The sequence below is a fragment of the Thermobia domestica genome, chromosome 11 (assembly GCF_964235325.1).
Source record: "Thermobia domestica chromosome 11, izTheDome1.hap1.1, whole genome shotgun sequence".
NCBI lineage: Eukaryota > Metazoa > Arthropoda > Insecta > Zygentoma > Lepismatidae > Thermobia > Thermobia domestica.
The window spans coordinates 141907587-141926947 of NC_137464.1; the positions used below are offsets into that span (position 1 = coordinate 141907587).

The 19361-nt window shown below is 35.7% G+C and overlaps 1 protein-coding gene across 5 annotated transcripts in view; it reads right to left on the minus strand.

Moving 5' to 3' along the window:
• Sptz (zinc finger FYVE-type containing 26 spastizin) overlaps positions 1-19361 on the minus strand; it is a gene marked incomplete in the record, with an annotated part of 1794825 nt that overhangs the window by 1471173 nt on the left and 304291 nt on the right. For all 5 annotated transcript variants that reach the window (XM_081731160.1, XM_081731159.1, XM_081731161.1 and 2 more), the window contains 1 exon segment: positions 15760-15912. In XM_081731160.1, coding sequence (XP_081587286.1) covers positions 15760-15912 — 153 coding nt within the window.

Consider the following 19361-nt stretch of genomic DNA (forward strand, 5'->3'; position numbering starts at 1 on the left):
CTGATAATGCCCCTCCTCATTCTTCTTCATCCCCCATCCCAGGTTCCTCTCCTTCTCAAAATTCTCCCTCCTCCCAGAAATTGTCTGCTAAACAGGCGACAGTACAGGTTCCATTAAGATTTCATAGACATTTACCAATGATAAATGGTCAGATAGAAGGTAAAACGTACCCAATACTCCTTGACAGCGGCTCAGAAGTGAATCTCATTTCTGAATCTTTACTACCTCCAACTGTCAAACCATTTTTTCTAAAAACTACACTTACTGGGATATCTGATATTGAGCTAGAACTAACGAAAGCTGTAACATTAAGGGTATAGTTAGGTAACCAGTCCTTTACTCTTTTGTTTCGAGTATCCCCAATAACATCCATTCCTTTGCTTCTTTCGAGTCAGTTTTTACAAGATCATAGGGCTCATATAGACTATGACAAACAAATTCTCACACTTCACAGGTTTGGCATTTGTCCCTCTCACTCCCAAAATAGTACGCAAACTTCTACTCTATCTCCAACTCTTGTTAACAGGGTTAAATTAGCATTTAAAACTAGATATAGTACGGTTATTCCACCGGGTCAAATGCGTTTTGTACCTTTGTTATCCCCTACTCGGAACGCGCATACTACTTTTTACATAAACCAGCCCAATTTTAAAGAACTTCAAAAATGCTATACGGCTCATGTTATTCTTCATTCCTCAAACTTGTGCATTCCATTAGTTAACTTAACATCCCGTTATGTTAAATTTAAACGAAACACAGTAATAGCTTCGGGCATTTTTTTCTCACCAGACGAAAACAAAGTGAAAGTGCACACAGTTAGGAAACTTTACGACCCAACACCAGAGCAGGTAGAAAAAAGAAAAACAGAGCGTTTAGAGAAAATAAAACCATATATAGATTTAAGTAAATTTAGAATCAATGAAGCTCTTCTCCCCCATCAGAAACAGCGACGTTTAGATCTTCTTAGTAGACATGTTACTTGCTTTCAGTGGATTGAGACTGATTTTTCCTCCATCGATGCTTACGAAGTATCTTTAGACTTAATAGATAGACTACCATTTAAAAATCCCCAGTTCGTCATTCCGCATAAATTGCGAGACAAGGTGCGCGAGAAAGTTATACAGCTTATTAATAATGGGGTGATACGTAAGTCAGACAGCCCATACCAAAATAACTTGCTTGCAGTTCCCAAACCAAACAGCGACGATCTTCGGCTAGTTTTGGACCTCAGAGTTTTATGTAAAAAATCGGCTAGAATTTCTGATACAATGAGCGGTGTCACTGACACGCTAGACCAACTTAGTCATGCATCCTTTATGGCATCTTTGGATCTTGTATCTTCCTTCTTTCAATTGAACTTGTCTAAGGAAGATCAAGACGCTACAGCATTTTCAGTTCGAGATCTTGACTTACCACATTCGCAGTATTGTTTAACAAAAATGCCACAAGGACACTCCAATTCCACCTTATATCTCAGGCGTGTATTAAAAGACATTTTTCAACACATTCCACCGTCGCAATTGGTATTGTATGTCGATGATTTCCTTAGTATCGGACGAACATTTGAGGACCTCTTAGACTCATTAGACAAAATACTCACCCTGGCAGAAAAATATTCATTACTTTTCAGTTTAAAGAAATGTGTCTTTGGGGTGCAAGAGGTCGAATTTTTGGGTCATGTCATTTCAAACGGTAAAATAAAACCCAACCCTGCAAAAACTAACGCCATTCTAGCTTTGCCACGTCCGACTACGGTCAAACAATTGAAATCCTTCTTGGCAATGGTAAATTACTATAGAAACTTTTACGCAAACCTGTCATTAATGGCAGCACCCCTTTATAGTGCGCTAAAAGGCAATCCACGAAAACTTCATTGGACGGATGAGATGACGTTGGCGTATGAGAAAATTAAAACAGCTATTACTCAGGAACCAATATTAGAAATATTTTCAATTGAAAATACAGAGCATTTACTAATGGCTGATAGCAGTTCACTGGGAATCGGTTCAGTGTTAATGCAAAAACGCAACGATTCTACCATTTGGCGCCCCGTCGCCTATGTATCCGCGCGCCATCCCGCTCGCGTTAAACCACTACCTATATATGAACAAGAGTTATTTTCCATTTACTATTCCTTACAAAAGTTTAGAAAGTATTTATTAGGAGCCCCATTCACAATATTAACGGATAATTCAGCCTTGTTAGCTCTTAGAGACACTGCGAACTTATCCCCAAAACTTTTACGATGGACAGATTTTATTTTTCAATTTCAATTTAAATTAGCCTTAATTAAAAGTTCACAAAATTGTATAGCTGACCTATTGTCACGACAACCTCTCGAATTTGATAGTCAGGACTTACACCTAGTTGAACCAGAATCCCACTCCCTTCAACTGTTGGCCCTCACTAAAGACACGGATATTGCTGAGTTACAAAGGCAGGATAAGTTCTTTTCGAAAATTATTCATGTCTTACAAGTAGATGACAAACAACATCCCAAGTACACCACGTGGAATAAACAATTCTTCTTCAAAGATAACATTTTACATCGCCGTTACTTTTACAATAACAGTCACCGAGCATTATTATGCATCCCGAGTAAATTGAAAAACACAATATTTGAAGAATTGCATACATCTTCTACAATACATCCAGGTTTTCAGAAGATGTACTTGTTAATACGTTCAAGATATTTTATTCCTAATTTGAAACCGTGGTTGTATGCAAAAATACGTGGTTGTCTTGACTGTGCTAGATATCGACGGGCTTATACAAAAACGAACATACACGTTCAAACTTATCCACCCATGACGTTATTTCAGGCCTTCTACATAGATGCTTGTGGGAAATTACCCACCAGTCATGATGGAAAAAATTACTTTTATGTCGCCATTGATGCTGCGACATCGTTTGCCATAACGAAGGCAATAGCTAATGTCACAGCTAATACATTCATTGAGTTTCTCATGAACGACATCATCATTCCACTGGGAACTCCCCAAGTAATTTATTGTGACCAGGCCTCTGCTCACACCGCCTTAAAGACAAAGCAATTTTTACAAGCCTTAAATATTGAAATTAAGTACTGTCTCCCTGCTGCTCATCGCTCCATTGGAAAAGTGGAAGTAAAAATTCAAAATTTACAACAATCGCTTAGGTTTTTGACACGATCGGATCAAACCCATTGGACTGATCATCTTCAAAAGGCCACCGCCAGTTGTAACCAGACTCCCTTAACGCAACTTGGCGTCTCAGCATTTCAACTGGTCTTTGGACTATCCCCCACCTTCCCCATTGATCAATTACTCAATATTCCCCGTGAAGACTTAGACAATCAAACCCGTTTGGCTGAACTTCTAGAATTACGTTCCCTGGTAAATTATAAACGAAACGAACATTTTGAAAACATGAAACAAAAAGTTGAGTCTGATAAAATTCCTACTGTCTTTTACCCACAACAGTTAGTTTTAATTAAAAGAATTCATAGGAAAACAGGACAGTCAGACACACTTTTGCCCGCCTTTCATGGCCCTTATAAAATCATTCAACAGCTAGATGCAAATTCCTATTTAGTGGAAATTGATAATAGTCAAAAACCGATAGCAAAAGAAAGATTAAAATTGTATATCCCACCACCAGAACCCCAGGATCCGGCATTCGTTCTGAAATACAAGCAATTTCTTAAATCATAAAATCCTTGGAAATTCCATTGTCAAATGGCATTCTCCCATACAAACAAATGACAATACATCCATATAATTAAAATAGACAAGTAATTCCAAATAAATTCATTTCGCGTTTTAAAAACTCCCAATTCATTTATTTTCTTTTTCTAAAAAAAAAGAAAAAAGAAAAGAAATAAAAAAACACGCATCAATCCTTAAGAGTCCGCTCTCCCTACTTTTTCGCTAAAATCCTCCCTGCAATAGCCAAACCCTCCCTTCTTGTTGTCGATTCTAAATCATGCATCACAGCCAACACGCAATCTCTCTTGCATTCAGCACCCTGACTCTAGCATTCCATAGTTCACATTTCTCCCCCCACCACGGCAAGATGACCTGCTTTCCTCTGCTGCTACAACACTACCACTCTTCCCTCGCGCTGGAACTCCCAAATACTCCCTCATTGCTTGCATACAATCCCCCCTCCCCTACCTCTCAGATCACTCATTGCTCTGCATTCCGTTACTCACATAGATGCTAAATAGTGATTCAAGGTTAGCACCACTTTTACTTTCACACTGTCGGTCTGACGTCATTAGCATAACGTACACTTGTTTACATTTCATATTATAACAAAAATATATTAATAAATCAATAAATAATCCCACTACTACAAGACATAGAAATTTTCAGCAGATCTTCATCGTGTTTTAAGTTACGTTGTGTTTATTATTAATTTGCTTATACAAACATTCAAACAAAACAAAAAAAAAAAAAAATCACACGGGTTGTGAACACTACATTTCATATTAGGTATCTCCATCTAAATTTCCCTCCTTCTAACTAGTGCTAATATTGGGTAACTAAATAAAGCTTGGAAGTCCTTACTCCCACAAAAGATAGCACTCCATCCCTAACACCATACCCTTTACTACAACCCTTTGCCTGATACCGTTTGTGATGCCGTTCCTGCTACCAGAAGACGCTATGGCCAGCCAGACGTCCTGTTTCCAGAAGACTTTGGGATCGCTACCTCTTCCCATACATCAGCCAAGTTCATCGCAGCAGACGCAACCACTCTTCAAGCTGCATTGAAGCCGCAGTCCTATTCACCAGGGCACAACCACCACAAGTTCATCGCAGCAGACGCAACCACTATTCAGCCTGCAGTGAAGCAGCAGTCCTGTCTACCAAGTGCATAACCAGCAAAAGTTTATGGCCGCAGATGCAACCCCTCTTCATGCTGCAGTTGAGTCGCAGTCTGGTTCCTAAGGTACACACCAAGTAAAAGTTCATCACAGCAGATACTACTACCTTAGTTGTCAAGCTGATGTTCATCGCCACAGAAAACACCAACTCAGGAATTGTTGCAACACGGTGTCCAGTTCCCCATTACCACCAAAAAGCACAAGTTCATCGCAGCAGATGTAACATCCTTACAGCTGTACTTAACAACCACTTCTAGTTATAGTTGAGATCGTCGTCCAGCACATCATTCATGTGGACCTCACAAGAAAACGACGTTCCAGTAAGAAGTCTCCATCTTGCATTGCTGTGTGTAGGCATCTCCAATCCTGGCTCCATTTCTTCATATCTGGAAGACACCTGTTACCTTCCAGCGGACGTTTCCAGGTTCCTGCTTATGGTCTTTGGTTCGAGGACATACATGGACTCATCTCTTCCCTGTGCCTCCCTTGTCCTTTGAACTACCATACTCAGCATAATTACGACGCTTAGACATTGTTCGTGCGAAGTGTAAATTGACAGTAGACAGCAGGCTTAGAACTGATATTGTTCCCTGCCATGCACGAGAAGATTGGTTCTTACCATCGCAGATTCTTTTCAGTGACTGGTTCAGTGGAAAATTCTTCAAGGAACACTCACTTCTTAATAAAAATGGACTGGTTTGATATTCAGCATATAGTGTTGTGTATTGAAGTTTTGTTTTAGTGTAGTTTTTTATATATTTTCATTACAGGTGAAAAACCACTGCCTCTCCAAGTACGAAGTTGATTGAGATGCATTTCATTTTGTTCTTACAGTAAACTTTCAGTGCTCCTCGCTTCGTACAGTGTTCCACAGGCCGGCGTTATATAGTGTTGAACACTCCAATGTGTATTAAAAATATGTTTATATCTAAAGTAAGGAGAGAGCATACAAGTAACCAATGACTTTAAAAAGCACTTGGTTCATTTAATTTTTTCCCAGAAGAGGAAATGTAATATAATTTCATCTCAATGTGTATTAAAACTTCCAAAATTAAAAATATAAAAGAAACAAACAGGATGAGGTTCCGTAAACGAACTTTCAAGAAAATGAAAGCTAAAAATGAAAGTGAAAATGTCCAAATAAATAAAAACAAAATAAGGAACTGCATATAGGTGAAAAGCCAAAAACAGAGTATATAAACGTATGAAATTGTAAACAATGGGTCAGTTTTTGGTCATTCATTGGCAGTCAGTCAGAACAGCACAGAGTCGATCATTAGAACCTCATCAGGATGGACCTCAGCCTGTACCGCTATAACCTTCTGTAAGTACTTATTAATTACGCCGAGAAACAACGCATAAGAAGTTCGTGCATGGAGGTCTTCTCCATGACAGGCATATTTTGTTAAATCTGTAATTTCTATATTATTGTCATGACCTTCTTTATGTACTACATATTATTGTCATAACCTTTTCTTTATGTAATTACCTTCATTAAATTATCAAAATGCATCAAATTAGTATTATCCTACTACCGAGTATAACAATAAGCAATCTCCCATAATCCCTTATTACAAATAGCAACAAAAACCATTATTTTAAGTTACGAAACAATATATATATATATATATGTGTGTGTGTGTGTGTGTGTGTTTGTGTGTGTGTGTGTGTGTGTGTGTTTGTGTGTGTGTGTGTGTGTGTGTGTGTGTGTTGTGTGTCACACAACTCTGTAATACTTTTTTTCGTGAAAAATGCTGAACTACGAAAACATGACGTATGCCTTGTCGCAGCAAACGAGTTTCTCCACTTAAGCCTACGAGTAACCAAATCACCTAAAGCCAAACAGCTGCAATTCATTCATTAGTCATGGCTCATCGTGGTGAGAATGTTCGCGAGCAGCTTACTGTTCTTGTTGAATACGGTGGTATGAGTGTGAGACAACCTAGCAAATGTCTTAGTGTTCCCTGTTCTACAGCATATACTTGGTGGAAGAAATACTCAGAAACAGGTAACGTGTCTAGAAAGTCTGGCACTGGCCTTCAAAGGGTTTCAACCCCACAACAACATCGGGCCCTAGTTGATGTAAGCCGTCGCAATCCTTTCATGTCATCCCGGCAGTTAGTGATAGCGTCTCGTTTCCCTGGCTCCTTTCTCACCGCTCGGCGACGCCTTAAACATGCAGGGCTTCACGCATATCGAGCCGCGTGTAAATAGCAATTGACGGATACTCATAAAGTTGATCGACTAGCATTTGCTGATGTAAATATTAATCGTAACTGGGATCATGTAATTTTCACAGACGAAGAGATATTCTCTTTAGCAAATGATGGTCCTCGACTTGTGTATAGACACACAGGAAAACGTTACGATCCACAGTACATGCACAGAGCGCATATAATGGGGCATGTTACAATTCACTGCTGGGAATGGCTGTGTGAAGATACAGTTGGTGAATTACACCGTATAGAAGGCCGATTGAACAGCCAGAAATATCTGGATATTGTGCAGTATGGCTTGCTCCCCGCTGCGAGAAATTTATTTGAAGACGGCATTGTAGAAGTTCAACAAGATCATAGCTACATACATGATTTCCATCTAGTTCAAGCCTGATTTCAAGAGGAACCCAATGTTGAGCTAGTCAACTGGGTTCCAAGAGGATTTGACTTGAACCCAATGGAAAATCTATGGGCGGAAGTTACAAGAACTCTAACACGAAAATTGGCCTGATCCCCCACCAAGGACAGCTGACGCACTTTGGGAGCTAGTTTTTGACGCGTGGGAAGAAATAGCACAGGAACTTCAATATGTCGCTAGCTTGGTTAACTCATTACCAAGAAGATTAAGATGCGTCATCGAAGCTAACGGCGATTAAACGAGATATTAATACCTGAATAAAGATTTGTCTTCATACCCAGGTGACCTTCGAGCTCTTTCAAGAGCTCACGAAGTTTTCCATTTTTCCTTTAATATTGCTTTAATATTGGGACGTTTGCGTTTCGTCGGAATCTGCAATATATATATATATTTCTGCTCCTTTGTTTACCCTACACAGATAGTGCAGTGGTTAGCACGTGTGTCTTTAGTGTATGGGGTACCGGGTTATATTCCCGCTGGGAGAGGCTTGTGCTTTTACCTGTCTGTGATAATTCTGTGTTCGTGCCCCTGTTGTTAAAGAGGTACTGCTAAAACTATAAAACCGAATAAAACAAATAAAAATAATAAAAAAAAATCAGTTACTGAGGAACGTTCGGTAAGTCAGTTTTGTTTTAATATCTAATGCCTAGCGCGTTCGTTGTTGGGTCTGATAGTCGCGGGTTCAATTCCTGTTAAGGGTCCATTAAAATTTTACTTGAACTAGAATTTATTTGCATGAATCACCCGTCTTCTTTAGCATAAAGGACTTAAACGCTGGGAAAAGTATATGGTAAAAATGAAATAAATAATAAGACAGTAATAATGCTAATAATCTGTATCTATCTACCTAGGATATAAATGAAAAAGACGTCATCTATCAGAACAAAAAATGGCTTAACCGTTTGAAATGATTTTTATTAGTTAACACTTTCGCCTACCTCTGACTCATGGGCACCCGAAGGGGGCAGAGTGGGCCGCCCTTTGACTCACAAAAAGTAAACAAAGAGAAATACCAAACATAATATATAGCAACCATGAAGATAATCCCTCCTAGAACATTTTAGGGTGCCATGTGCGGACTGGCTTGTTGTCACTCCATTTTTATTAAAATACGTATCCTAACAGAGGAGAGGAGTTAAAACTTATGCCAAAAATAGAATATCCCACATTTGTGAGATGAAACTTAACCCCATGCCGTTAACATCGCCAATATCTAGTGGCTCACTTGCCGGTAAATGTCGATCGTCGATATAGCGACGCATCGAAAGATTGCCGCTAGTGTGTCCCTGGCGGCAGGGTTTTGTCGAGTCGAAACAGACATCTAGACTAGGGGGGTTGCAGTTACCACCACGTAGCGGCGATGACTTCTTTTCGGTCCGTCTTTCGAGTCGTCGCGGAGAATCGGCGAAGGGACCGAAACGACTTATCGCCAGTCATGTCCATGCGTTTATTATTATATATTTGTTTTTCCTGACGAATGTTCTTAAAGTGAGCTCCGGGGTCAAGAGTAACCCATGCTTTTACATCACAAGGTTGCTGTTTCGCGCCATTCCGGGAGAACTTTATATATATTTTGCAAGTGCTTTTTAGAGTCATCTCAATGTAAATGAATCATGCATATAGGCTATTTAACATATTTTGGTGGAGTAATTTTGTAATTCATTGGCATTTCGTCGCGTCTCTGCCACCGGTGGTCCACTGGTGGTATAATTTTCAAAACGGAAGTGGGACCACCGCGGATTGTTGCGGATCAATTTTTGGAGAGAGGTCGCTAGTTACCTATCGATGGTCCACCGACGCTTACGGCACGGGGTAACTCTAAATTAAACTTACTTAGGAAATCACTATAGTTGCTATAAGAACTAGTTTTTTAGCTTGGACTGTGTAATATTGGTCTTTTGAGGCAAACATTTCCTAAGTTCAACTTCGAGTATCTTCGGGAAACAGTAAACCAAAGATTATAGGTTCGAACCCACAATTCAACGTTCACAATCGAAAACATTCTGTAAATCTGTATTTTCCTCTTATAAGTGTAATAAGATATGCTGATCCGTTATTAACTGTACTGTAGAAACAATTCATCGTAATACTTAAGGATAAAGTATTTCGAAATTATGTATACATCGGAGCACACGGTAGTTGTCTCAATCCAGCTATAATCAATCCCTCAATTTCCTTCGTGCAGTTCAAACCAATTTTCCTGCAAGCTGTTACAGAACGACAATTAGTCTGGTTGTCTACGTGTCGAACTGGTAAGCCAAAGGACGAGGAATCGAATCTCGGAGATGGACATGAAAATTTTTATTACTTGCAGAATTATATACTTCACCCATAATAAAATGAGCATTAAAACAGTTTCTGTTTCCGTGGAAAAGTAAGAATTTATTTCAAGTTAAACTTGTGAGCAGTGAAGCAAAACGAATTGGGCTCATGGTTGTCCGAATACCTGACGATTTGAATAAATCATACGACACGCCTTTAGTATGGAGTTAAAGAGCTTTCTGATACGTATAAAGAAATCTCACTGACCTAAAATCCATTACGAAATAGGACCTACCAGAAGCTTCAACACCACGTTTGCGTCACTTCGGTGAACGCTGTATCGAAACTTCATATATAAATTTCACTCACTTGACGTCTAGTCAGTCGACCGTACTTGGTGTGTTAGCTAACTATATTGAAGGGGTATAGACGAACAATATGCAAAATCCATTTTTCAATTTTGTCAGGAAACGAAGAAAATGTGACAACTTTATATTTCAGAATTGTCGCCCTTTTTTTTGGGGGGGGGGCAGGTAGATTTCATTCATTTTCTGTAAGTAGTGACTACTGCTGTTAAATATTGCTTTCTTTCATTTTTCATTTAAACATCCTTCTTTCATTTTTCATTTACACATCCTATCTTCTTTCAAGTTCGGTTTCACATGCCATTCCATTTAGTTTCATATATTCTGTTCGATTAAATACACATTCCTCAATCTCTTATAATATGTCCAAATTAACAAAAGGGTTCTCTTGCTTTCTTTCTAATAATGATGATTTAGATTTCAAGAGAGTTAATTTTAAATAAACTTGCAACCAATTTATTAATTACTACGAGCATTGAGTTCTTCCTCATTGTGTGTTAATATATATTCTTCAGTGTTTACATTGTAATAATAATAGGTATTTATGCCACAATTAGATATAATTGCAGTATAGGAAGGTTAAGTGGGTAATAAAGCAGTTCGAGCCAATATCTTACTTCAATCTGCATCGTAGATTACAATTATCGTTAAAAGAAATTGAATATTCTCATCCAAAATTGATTTTATCTAGGTAGGATGGATACGGATGCGCACGAGACAAGATTTGAAGCCGTCTCATCTCGACAATATGCTGTAAAAGTGATATCTCGACTGGATAAATATATATTTTTCTATTGGAAGAGCTGTGTCTCGACTCGAATTTTGTCAGGAAAATTCTGTCTCGACTCGACTCTGCGCATCCCTAAGGATGAACAGTTTGAAGAACCCAGTATTTCAAAACTGGTGGGGTAACCAATTAGACCATTACGCAACATCTATTTCAGATACAAACATTATTATACACTTCATATTTACAAGCTGCTTCTTATAATAGCTATATCGATTTCCTACTTAAATTCAATTATAGGTAATTGTTTCTTATGTAGCAGCTAATATTATGCTATACAGTATAAAACAAGTACACATTCAATATAAATAAATACAAATGTAAGATATTACAAATTACTGGCATTGCGATTTAATCCGATTTTAAGCAGTACATATTTTCTAAATAATTGTTCAAATTGCTTTATAAGAATCCAGATTATGAGGTACCCTAAGTTTTTGTAATGCAAATATATATATATATATATATGTGTGTATTTTAGGGGACTTCCGGGCTTGATCCCCCCCCACCCGGAAGTTTATGTTTATTCAAATAAAATATTGTAAAGTGAATGAAATATCCTGTAGAATGTTTACATTTCCAAGAATGAAGTTAGCAAAGCCCCAAAAATATATATATGAATAATTTTCATGTTGGACGTGTGGTTTTAGGTATTCAACTGTGTTCACATTTCTCATTTTAGTGTTTTCGTATATGAATTATGGCGAGCTAGTAAATGTGACAGTTCGTCGAATAACGTGTTTCCAATCACTTCACGGTAGAAATTTATATTTATAAAAAAAAGTTCTCATATATTTAAAAAAAGAAGAAAAACTTTAACTTTCCGCACAGAGGCTCGAACCGTCGCCCTTCGCTTCAAAAATGTTAGTAGCAGTACTAAACCTGCTTGAACACAGACGCAACTTACAAGAGATTGTGTTATAATATTGATAATAGAATCGCTGTAAACACAGGTTCCTACTTGGAGGTTTAAATATCCATTTTCTGTCGTTTTTAGCAATTTCTAATTAAGATAATGGTTGATTTTTGCACATTGGAACTGTGCGTGAGGTGTGCAATCAATATTAATCTCAGAAATAAGTAGTTTGATTTTGTTTTTACATTTTCACATCGCTCGGATGACAGTGTGGTTTGCAGCTAGTGTCTATATAAAGAACGGCGGGAACATGCAACCCTGTGTATAGATCTGCGGGAATTGTGACGGATCTAGGCTCACTTTTTCGGACTAAGTTTCTGAACGAGTTTCCAGCTTTTCGTGAACAGGTGTGTAAGAACTAAAATTATTTTTAGCAAGCCTATCTATATTGGAATATCTGTTCTAGGTATATCTAAAATCTGTTTGTACGATTTTTAGTACAATGTTTTAAAGAAGAAATAAGGAGATAAAGTGAAGCTCTTAATGAGTCGAAGTGATTCCGTTATAGCATATATAGAAACAGAAGACATACAAGAAGATACGAAAAATACATATGAAAATTTAGACACGTCTGATTATCAAGAAAACAATGTATATCGTTTGACGTTGGTCAATAAAAAGTATTGGGAAAATTTAAAGATGAGTTTAAAGGTTGTAATAGAAAAGGTAGTAGGACTTAAATAAAAAAATGTATGTACTAAGAAAAGAAGGGACAACGAAAAAGATATAAAGATAAAGAAAGATCAAATAAGGAAAGCAAAAGGAATAAAACCAAACATTGTTAAATAAGAAATATCTTTTAAAGATTATGAATTTTATGCTTTAGAAAATGAAATGTTGTACAAAATACAATTCAAAGTAAAAGGCATAATATATTTTCAGTAGAAGGAAACAAATTAAGCAGTAAACTCTTACAATCATAAAACATACGTATTGGAGGACGGAATACATACCCTAGCTTGGGGGCATTAAAAATTGGATTTAAAGAAAGAAGAAATAATAATCAAATTAAGAGATTAAGAACATGTGTACAAGAGAAGAAAATTAAAAATAAAACAAGAATAGAAGTGTTAAGGAAATGTGATTAAGTTTAAGTTTAGACATAAGTAATTCAATGTAAGAACTTTACAGTTGTATTCACAAAAACTGCAATTCATTAGTTATATGTAAAATGATTTGTTCAAAATAATAAAAAAAGATCTTCGTAGAGAAAAATCTACTCAGAATATCTTATAATTATTAATAATAAAATGTAATTTAATAAAACAAAGTTTAACGCAGTATTTTCGTAAAATCCGTTTATGTAATTTTAACATTAAAGATATTTAAGAAAAACGGGGATGGGAGTTGCGATGAAATTGGTTTTATTTATACTACTGAAAACCAGGGGCGGATCCAGAACGGAGTTCTGGAACGGGGGCCGGGCCATGAGCTGTAATACTACTACTTTTAAGAGCTCCAACCTCTGGGATGGGTTTTATTTATATATAAAATAAGAAAGTTTCCTCTTCTGGGAAGGGGGGGGGGCAATAGCCCCGATCGCCCCCCTGGATCCGCCACTGCTGAAAACAATTCAAAATTTGGTGTTAGATTTTTCTTTCAAATAAATAATAATGTAATTTCTTTGTGATCTAAATTATCTTCATCAAGTTAGAGTAGAAGTTCTTCCATCGGTAAGAAAAAGAACTAAAACAAAATTTTATATAAATGCAAGTAGACCACCAGTGCCTACGTCAATGCAATCTATTTGATGATAAGGTTCCTGGATATGCTTACGCAAGCCAAAGTCCCTGACATGCTTTTCCATTATGTTGTTGTTGTTCTTTATTTATTTCGTATGTGTCGAGGTCTTTCTGAAAACCAAGGAGAAAGATTTAATTTCTTTGTCTCTTTCGTAAGAAACGGAATTTTTAAAAAACCCTTATGAAATTCTCTTCCCCTTCTTGAATTTCTCCGAAGTATACGAGAAAATTTCGATCTTTGCTAGCTCAAAAAAAGTTGTGTGGATGTTTACAGAGCTCTGTCCCCTCGGAAATGATTAGAAAAGTGACCAGAAAGAAATTCTTTTATTAAACGTTGAATTTCATTAGCTGCCTCGTCGTGCAATAAATAAATATATAAAATATAAAAAAATAATAAATAAAAATAAAAACTATAAAAATTCATGCTATTTATTTAAACAGAGTAAAAAAATGACGACGATAAATACATAAATCAGGCAAATATACGCCGTTTTTTGATTCCTCTTCCATTGTGAATTTGAAGTTATTACGGAGAGAGACTTTGAAACTTCCCAGTCAATACCTGTTACTGCCTTCGAGTGTTTGACCTTTGTATTCTTTTTGTCACCTTTTTTTGACAGTTTTCTACATGCCAATGCCAAATGGTCTATCCCACCTTCAGAGACTACACATGCTATTCTGTAACAAAATGCTGGAAAATGGATTTCCTTGTAAGACTTCAAAAAGTTTGTAAGGATCTAGGTTTATTTCTTTGCGTCTAGACTCTGGAAGGTAGTCTAGTTTTATGTGACTACAAGTACACAAAATAATTGATTGAAAATAAAATTAATAACTTCATATTTAAGGAAAATATTTAAAAGGCCCAATATTCGAGATGCTATGATATGTGATGTAGGATGAAAGGTTACTTCACCCACTTCAATAGGACATTATGGTGACTTTGTATTTACTGATACATAAACAATGTACGCAAAGATACATTCTTCTTTTCTGGTGAAAACGTACGACTTTCTTTATATATTCATCCACTTAACTATTCATGTTGATAGATTTGTGTTGGATATGTCAAAAACACTGAAGTTGGGCAACTCACTAACTGGTGGCAGTGATATTTACAAAATTACAATTTCTGTACAAATTAACTCCTTTGGACCTGAACTAAAATAGCTTTGAAGTGACTTTTGGTTGAAACTGACCCAAATATCAAAAACTGTCTCTCCAAACACGCGATTTTTCACTTTTCTTTAGTTTCTGTAAAGACATATTTCGTCTTTGAAAAGGGGTAACATTTTCCAATTATTATATGTAGTAACCACTCACATACTAAGTGCGACATGCAAAATGGTTCTATGCGTACAATATTACTAGAAGAAACATTGTTATCTAAACAAAAGCTTCTGGACGGAAAGTGACCACAACGTCCCAATCGAACTTCCCTGTTTCTAATAAATAAATTAGTAAATAAATAAATAAATAAATAAATAAATAAATTCTTCAGGCTGGTGGCTTTTTTCATCTCTTCTTAATTTTCTAAATCCAACTATATTTCTAAAATATTTTAAAACCGAAGAAATGTATTTTTCGTCTGTTTTCCAACAATATTTTGAACACTTACGTACAACGAATAGTTCACATGCTACAGTATGTTGAATATATGTCAAAATATTCCGGTTGGTGTTGTAATACCATGCGCACACACCATCGGACACTGACAGGACACAACTTCACATTTGAGTTTGCTCTGTAGTACAGAAACTGGAAAATTTTCTCAAAAATCCGATTTCATATGGAATTAAACATCCACTTTAAAGTGAGCGATCAAGTAACAAGGAAACAAAACATTTGTGTACCAAACTTTCAACAACCAACGACTACTGAAACATGCGAATATTTTATTTTGAATCTTACTTAGTAGTTCCCTTTGGGCACTAACAGTCTCTCTTATCTGTCAATACCGTGTAATTCAGGTTTAAGTTATTAAGTAAATGTTTACGTCGATAACAAAATTTCAATGAACTATCATTATATAAGTGAATAGATTTGAGGCATCGGAAAGCGTAAAAGGAAAAGCAATATGCGAAGACCTGCATTAACAGAAACAGAACATGCATTTTCTACATGTATCTAATTTGAAAATTTGTAAAATTTTGAAAATTCAACTACTTACAAATGTAATAACTTACTTGTGTGGAACAACTTTGTTGACGCAAATATTGAATCAATTGCTAATTTCAAGATGCAAAATCCCTTAAATTCCAAAAGATCTTGAAACTCAGGAGATTCTGAAAATTTCACATCAATGAAGGCATGATGGGACGCTGCTTCTGTAGAATTTCCTGAAATTACAAAAATAAGAACCTCTCAAGTTATATTCTCTTCTTTCTCACTATTGATATCAAAATAATGGAAACATTTGTAGTTTCAAACACGTAAGATATGTGAGGCAAATACACTCAGGATGCGAGTGCAGTGCCTGCCCGTTGTTACTGGTATGTTAGGTGTTCGTTCGTGGTACGTCAAGCGAACTACAACGGAGGCGTGTATTGAAACCGACAGACGGTGATGATGCAATATGGGAGACCTTGTGTGTCAAAGACGACAAACTAGGTGAAAGTGAACCTAACGTGGCTACTAAGTTGTGCTCAGAGGGCCAATGTCAAAGGTGATGATGGGTTAAAGAAAAAATTCATGACTTAAAAAAAAGAAATACGTAGAAAAAAAGAAGAAAGAGAAGCCTAATTGACAGATATAACCAAGCCTTGAAGAGGACTGTCGCACAGCATACTACACCGAATACAATGGAAATTAGTCCAGAAGTCATTGAGCAAATTAAACAAGCTAACGCGAAAATCACAATCTGGCGCGAGCTGTATATCCTAAACATCCACGATCGTGTTGCAAATTACTAATATATTATTTGGGTTTATTGTTCAATATATTTAAGTCATATAATAATTATTGCATAGATGTTTTTAAGTTCACTTCCAAAGCGGCAAATCCCTTATCTCAAAAGGAATGTGACAATTGGGATAGGAGTTCCACCAAATGGAAAAGTCTGAAATGGGCACTAGCTTGCTTGTGAGCCCGAATAAGTACTTTAATAGAATAGTGATCTAAGAATTAGATTTATTATTCACAGATCCGTGTTCGAATCTAGGTCGTGCTACTTTCTTCCGTTTTTCTTTCTACAATAATACTGCTTACCATTTTCAACAATTTTGTCGACATGCTTGTATTCAGCTTTTGCTGTTCCTAACGCAATAAATAAATAAATAAATAAAAATAGAAATAAGCAGGCACTATTTGATGCTAATATTTTCCGGCAATTCAAAATTATCGCGCGAAAAATGCAATATTGCATGAGAATTATTAATAATGACAATGATGAACTGAAACTTAAGGATCGAATATTCATAATGTGAATTATTTCATTCCCATACGATCAACTATGGCTAAATTAAATAAACTAAAGTGGCATTATATGCTTTGGAAAATTGGGATACAACGTATCTCGATGTTATAAGTTTCAAAATACGTCTGAGATGAATATTAACGTAATAAACAATGAATGTTCGTTTCAATGTTTTATAGAGAAAGTATTTATACAATGTTCTTTCATAAAGTAGTATTTCCCACATTCAAAATTATGAGAGTTTAGGTTGAATTTGCAGTTTATTGATGGAAAACGCAAAGAATGGCTGATGTAGGATTGAACCTGCAACCCATTGTAAAATGAAATAGCACGTACATAAGCCCATTTTACATATACAGCAATAACAACAACAAGCTGTATACAAACAAGTAAAAAAAAATAATTAACAATAATAAGTTGGATTGTAGAAATAGAAATAATAATAATAATAATAATAATAATAATAATAATAATAATAATAATAATAATAATAATAATAATAATAATGATAATGATGATGATGATGAAAGTAGCACCGCCTTCATTCGAACACGCATCTGTGAATTAAAAAACAGACGCCTTAACTATTATACTACGGAGGGAATTACTGAACCATTGCGGGTTTGCAACCAAGTTAGCGACAATTCTAAAGAAAATGTGACTTGTGCGAAAAATACATTATTCATTGAAAGAAATTCAGAGAAGAAGAGAAGAAGATTAAGGATGAGGTACTCAAGGAAGTGGTTGAGAACGGAAGAAGAAAAAAGTTTAAAAAGTGAGTGAAAGAAGAAGGAAGGATTCCAAAGATGAAAGGATTCCCGAAAACTCACAACGAAGAGATTAAGCTAAGGCCAGTGTTGGACTGTAGAGGAAACTGTCTAGAACCATTAGAAGAAGAGTTAAGAAAAATAGCAGAATAGATACGGATAGGTTAAGAGAGTCATCGAGTAAAGAATACGGAGGAAGTGAAAAGAATGTTAGAACGTATAGGAAATAAGAAGGAGAAAACAATTATGTTTAGTATTGACGTTAAAGCAACGTTTCCGAGTATAAAGAGGGATTAGAATAGTGCCTTCTTTTTCAATGTATTTATTTGTTTTTCAACTGCTGGTGGTAAATCACTTAAGTTTCTCTCACATATATGACAAGTATCTGAGCTATTATATATTTCTTTTTCCTCTTCAGTTTGAATATCCATTTCAACTTGATGATTGTATCTCTTCTTTATTTCTATTGCTTCTTTTTGTAACATTTCAACAAATACTTTGGCAGCATCTAGACCAATATAATTAACAGGGCTTTTATAATATCAATTTGAGTACTTAATATAGTAACATATGCTCATTGGAACATGTTTTGGTATTTTACTGTTTTAGAACAACTATGTTCTATTTCCATTTTACACGATAAGCATTCAAAATCAGCATATAATGCAAATGGAACTCTTAAAGATCGATTCTAGTTTTGAAATTCTATTTGATTATCACATGGTTTCGGAAGTTCTATTCTAACAGCCTCATGTTCTTTACAATATAGCTCATGTTGTTGTAACTGCTCCACATTTCTAAAATGTTTTGTTAAACACCTATCGCAGAAGTACAACTTCTCATGGTGTTTTGTTACTTGACTTCTTATTAATCTTGATAAGTCTTTTATCTGGCTATAATGATTATTTTTTTCATCTTTTATATATAATAGATTACCATATTAGATGTCTTTCTTGCTTATGTTTCGTGATTTGAAGTGGATATATATTATATTTCTTATCATAGCTATAAACGTTAATTGAAATGATACTTCTCTTTTCGAACTTTACTATGTCTTTTAATTGTTCAGAGAATTCAATCCCATCACAATACTTATTTTCTAATTTTTTAACAAGTTGTTAGTTGAAAGATCTTTGAGGATGTGATTCATGGTCTATAGGTTTTAAGTAACTTGCACACAGAATATAAGAAACATTTATTGTCTTTATTTTTACCATTAATTACTGCTTTCTTATCTTTAATTGGTTTAGAAAGATAAATATCGGAAGAAGCTCTTAATGGTACATAAAGATCAACATCGGAAGATCTTAATGGTACATAAAAATCAATATCGGCAAAAGATTTTAATGGTACATATTTGTTTAGTCTGATTTTTAAATGTTTAATTTGATGCAATGTCCATCCTCATCCTCTACCTTGAAATTCTTCCATTTCTCTACGAAATTGTTGTTTAGCATGTTATATGTATTCATCCGTCAATAGATTCTAAAATTCTCTTATTTGACGTTTTAAAATTAAATTCTCGCACTTCTTTTCCTTTAATTTAGTTACAAATGAAAACAAGATTAACTTTAACTAGATGGAATTTTAGCTCTTCTTTGATTTT